Source organism: Prunus persica, chromosome G8 (assembly GCF_000346465.2).
Source record: "Prunus persica cultivar Lovell chromosome G8, Prunus_persica_NCBIv2, whole genome shotgun sequence".
Classification (NCBI taxonomy): Eukaryota; Viridiplantae; Streptophyta; class Magnoliopsida; order Rosales; family Rosaceae; genus Prunus; species Prunus persica.
The window spans coordinates 15,854,110-15,859,644 of record NC_034016.1 but is presented as its reverse complement, the minus strand read 5'-3'; the positions used below and the strand labels follow the sequence as shown (position 1 = coordinate 15,859,644).

Here is a 5,535-nt window from a genome sequence, read left to right as displayed (position 1 = left end):
TCATATTTATAATACAACAAAACCTGAATGGGCAAGTAAATAATAAATTCCTAAATCCATTTACAGTAGGAAATCAGGAATTAAACTAAATCAATTACAATTATAATAGGAATTCTTGGTGTGTAAGGAAAGTAAGTCAATATCCACAAGTCACGCCAACACTTTATTCTTCCAGTTTGGTATTTTGTATGTTTTATACTGAGCAGAAGAGTGATTGAAAGAAGAAGAGGTTCTACTGAGCTTGGTTTTGAGAGATAAAAGAGTTCGGCTGTCCAAATGCTAAGATGGAGAAGAAGAGAAGTGTAGGGAAAAATATGTTGTGTCATATTTTAGATGGTTTTTAAAGAGTGCTGCTAAACGAATCCTAAAATTAACTGATGTACACCCTAAAAATATGTGGTGTTATGTTTCACAATTGAATATCTCCTTTTTAGTCATTTTATATTAGGGTAAATTAGTAATTCAATAAATACTTTGATAGTATGGTGTACTTAGTTAATTTTAGGGTTCGTTTAGCAACACTCTTTTATTATAATCTACCCTCTAGACCTATGTCTTAATTTGACTTGAATTCACCTTCAAGTTTTTACGTAGTTTGGTGGCAGCCTGCTAGATTTTACAGGAAGGGCTGGTTGTGTACATACCACATAGTTTGGTGGCAGATTGAAGGGTTTAACCTTGATTTGAATGTAACGTACACTCATGACCTATCTCGACCAATGTTATGATCATCACTAAATGGCTGAATTAGAAATATTATTTAATAGCTTATGATATTTTTTTTATTTTATAGGAAATTGCTTATGATATTGGTTTCATCACAGATGGCTTTAGAGTGTGAGTTAAGAAAAAGTTACACATTAGTTTATAAATTACTTGATGCCAAGCTCGGTTATGTTATCATCACCTCCAAATACTTGATGCCCAAGAAATTTCTTCCTATAAAATAAGCCTCAAATGAAGCCAACATAACTCACCCAATCTTTCTGAAAACCAAAACCAATCGATCCAATCCCCCAGTACTCGCTATACCCAGTCCATACCCTAATCATGGCTCCTCCAGTTTGTCTTCGGGGCCCACCGAAGCTCTACCTTGGCCACCCCATCTCCACCATAATCAAAACCCATGAAGAAAAACCTCCACTGGGTAAAGGCCATTCTTCTTCTTCAACCCCACCCTTAAACCCTTGCCTTGAATTCTTCTCCAAGGCTACCACATACTCTGATAAACCCCAACAAAACCCTCCCATGTATCAGCCGCAGAAGGATCTGACAGAATATGAAGCAGAGGCATGGAAGCATAACCCTCGCACAACTCTCAGGCTCATATTTTGCCTAAGAATGGTGGGGAGGCCCAACAAAGAAGCCTTTTATAAATGCCTCTTGTTGGAATAAAAAAAATCACAAAAATCACAAAATATTGGAACGTGGGGGGAAGTTTGGAAAAGGTGGGGGGAAGTTTGGAAAAAGGTGGGGGTCTAAACCAATGAAAACGTTTAAGAGAGTTTAGTGGCTCCTATTTTTGGGGGAGGAGTCCAATTTGAATGGGGATTCTGCCATCTCAGAACTCTCTCACAAGGACTCTATAAAAGGAGGAGAGAAAAGAAAAAAAGGAGAGGCAGCCGTGAGGCTGCAGAAAGAAAAGGAGCACAGCGGCAGACTCTGAAGAGATACCAAAAAAAGGCCAACAAGGCTTGGGGAACATGGAGGATGCATAGCCATGCTGAAGAAATATGACAGAGGCAATCAAGGCTCCTCTCTTGAGGTCCTCCGTTTTTTGGGTGGCAACCCTTTAATCAATCAAATGGATGGCAATCCATGTAGGGTGGCAACCCTTGGCAACCTTGAATCAAAATTTCTTGGATGTTCAAATATGGGTTTTTACCCTGAAAACAAATATGGGTTTTCACCCTCAAAACAAGTATGGGTTTTCACCCTCAAAACAAGTTTGGGTTTTGCACCCCAGAAACAAAGTTTGGGTATTTCACCCTGAAAACAAATATGGGTTTTCACCCTCAAAGCAAATATTGGTTTTCACCCTTGAAATAAAGCCTGGGCGTTTCACCCTCAAGAATCTTGGATACGAAATCCATCATGGGTGTGTAACCCTCAATCAAATACCCTGAATGGTATATCCATTTTTTTTTGGGCATAAAACTCTTTCAGTGAGTTCTCAAGAGCACAATTCCCATTTGGGTACAAAACCCACAAACAAAATCATTGGGGGTTTAATCTCACAGCAAATAAAAAGTAAGCTGTGCTTGAAAAGGAAGACAACCATGTTGGCTGTTGGTCGGCCTGATACTGCAGATAGTAGCAACAAATAACAAAAAAAGAAGGAAGACTCCTGTCGAAAGAGAAAATGGAAGAAGAGTAAGAAAAAATGGGAAAGTGGCGTCAGCCACTTGGTTTCAAAAGGGGGAAGAAATTCAAAGAAAAAAAAAGAAGAAGTCAAAAGACAAAAAAATAAAAATAATAAAAAGTGGCGTCAGCCACTTTGTTTGTGTTTTGGATTTATTTCAACTCTCTCTCTTCTTTCCTTCTTTTCTCTCTTCTTCACATGTCCAAAAAATGGGCCAGTCAAAATATCACAGGCCCGAAATAAAATAATGGACTGTCAAAAATATTTGTCCATTGATTTTCAAAAGCCCATAGTAATTAATGGGTAATCCAAATAATTACCCATTAAATTTACAGAGATCTAATTTTCCCCATGGGTCATCTACCCATACAAATTTCATTGAGATTAAAATCAAATCTCTCAAAAAGAAATTCTCAATTAATGGGCCACACTCACCCATTAATTTCCAATTTTTCTCATGGGTCATCTACTCATGAAAATTTCAATGAGATTAAATTCAAATATCTCAAACACAAATTCTCAATTAATGGGCCACACTCACCCATTAATTTCCAATTTTTCTCATGGGTCATCTACTCATGAAAATTTCAATGAGATTAAATTCAAATATCTCAAACACAAATTCTCAATTAATGGGCCACACTCACCCATTAATTTCCAATTTTTCTCATGGGTCATCTACTCATGAAAATTTCAATGAGATTAAATTCAAATATCTCAAACACAAATTCTCAATTAATGGGCCACACTCACCCATTAATTTCCAATTTTTCTCATGGGTCATCTACCCATGAAAATTCCAATGAGATTAAACTCAAATATCTCAAACACAAATTCTCAATTAATGGGCCACACTTACCCATTAATTTCAAAATTTTCCCATAGGTCACCTACCTATGAAAATCCCCAAATTATCTCAAAGATACAAATTCTAAATTATTGGGTCATACATACCCATTAATTTCCAATTTTTCCCATAGGTCATCTACCTATGAAAATCGTCAAATCGTCTCAAAGACACCAACTCTAAATTATTGGGCCACACTTACCCATTAATTCCTGAATTTTGGAACTACGTCGGTTTGATCCCCGTTAAGGGTACGTAGGCAGTCTAACATCTCAATAGGCGCAACCGCAACCAATTTGAATCACTGGTTACATCAACCAAATTCCCCCAAAATCAAATATCTACCTTTACACAAATCAAATTCGAACTACGTCGGTTTGATCCCTTTAAAAGGGTACGTAGGCAATCTAGAGATTCAATCTTGATGCAACCATCCCAAACATATTTCCATATTGAATCCCTGGTTTATTCAGCTAAATTCACTCAAACTCCTCAATTAAACCCATTCAAATTCTTCGTTTTGTGATGAGTCATTTATTCATCATGAATCTTTGAACTACGAGTGGCTTGATTCCTGCAAAGGATACGTAGGCATCCTGAGGTTGGACTTGGGAGCAGCTGCAAAATCAAAACACACACGTTCTGTTTCTTTATGATGGAATCAAAGGGTTTTCCCTTGAAGCAAGGGATTGTAATTAAGAGACTTGCGTCTCGAATGGGTCGAACCTAAAATAATAAAACCCCATTATTTAATTAGTGGTGGTGAAATTATATTAGGAAGATCACCATTTTCCTTCAACACCTCTTATGGGTTCACAAAAACCATCCTCGAACATTGGCTTTCAATATGAAGATTTTTGCGGAATTGGGTTGGTTCCAAGATCTATTGGAGGTTCTCTATAGGGTTTTGCAGAAATCCATAGATGAAGCAAAGAAAAAATCCAGAGATGAAGCGAAGAAAAGGGAAGAAGAGGGGGAGGGAAGACGGAAAGAGTATGGGAAGAATCGTTCGAATGAATGGCAGAAACCTAGGAATAGGTATTGGTCCAACTATGACGAAAGCGATGTGGAGGAAGAGAAGGAAGAGATAAAAACAGTCACAGATGTTCGCATCGCCAGGGCTAAAAGCGCGGTTGACAGGTACCAAAACGACCTTGAATATCGGTTCTTGCATGATCGTGTATCGGAGGTGTTTGTGGAGATGCTGACATCAGATGTCTTGTCTTTGGAGTCTGGTGAGATTGAACATATCAGCACTGCTTCCAAATTCTGTCCTTCGATTGATTCATCTTACGACAGAGCAACTTTGATATGTGAAAACATAGCAAGGAGAATGTTTCCACGCCATAATTTTGGGGAGTACAAAGATGTTGAAGAAGCTCATTATGCTTATAGGGTCCGTAATCGACTGAGGAAACAAGTACTTAGCCCCCTACGCAAGGCATTGGAGCGCTTACCAGCTGCAAAACAGGACAAGAAGTCATTATCATTGTTCAAGAACCGCAAGAGGCTGATTGCTTTGGAAATCTACAGCAAGATCATTGGTTGTGGTGGTGGAGGCCGTGATGAAAGAAGATTGCAAATTAAGGGTTACATGAAGCTCGTGGACATACTATTACCCAAGAAAAATATTGTCGACATATGCTTTGGTGATGGGCTAAAGCCTCCTCACCATGTGGTGGCCTTGTTGGAAAAGGAACATGGCGGTGATGATGAGATTGCAGAGGTTCAATGGCGGAGATTAGTCCAAGAGTTTTCGAACAAAGGGAGGCTCAGGAATTGTATTGCAGTGTGTGATGTCCCGGAGAGCATGAGAGGGACATTGAAGGAGATGGTTTGCATTTCAATGGGGTTGTTGGTTTCGGAGCTCAGCGAAAAACCTTGGCAAGGTTTTGTTATCCCGCTCAGCGATTTTCCAAGGCTGCACAAAGTTGAAGGAGACAATCTGCAGTCGAAATTGTTAGAATACAGAGACTATTATCTTGTATTTTAACTCTTAGATAAGAAAAATGAGATCTGAAGAAAAATGAGAGAGAGAGCTTAGGGAAGAAGAAGAGCTAGCAAAATACTAGCTCAGCTCCACACAAATCATACGTATATTGCCTCTGACAAAACCGTTAGGAATCGGAACATTCCTATTACATCATTTACAACTCAACCATTCATTCACTACCCTATGAGATAGAGACACATGGCATGCACAATTACATCCTAACTGCACAGTTGGACTGTTATCCAACGGCTACATTTTCAAACTGAAATAATAAACTATCTCAGCAGCTGCACTTATACACTAACACTCCCTTCTAAGTGTTGTGCTGAGATA

The 5,535-nt window shown here is 38.6% G+C and overlaps 1 protein-coding gene across 1 annotated transcript; it reads left to right on the top strand.

Moving 5' to 3' along the window:
- Positions 4,057-5,202, top strand: LOC18766279. Its single transcript, XM_020553555.1, has one exon. It carries the CDS (start codon positions 4,057-4,059, stop codon positions 5,200-5,202), a length of 1,146 nt encoding a protein of 381 aa, XP_020409144.1.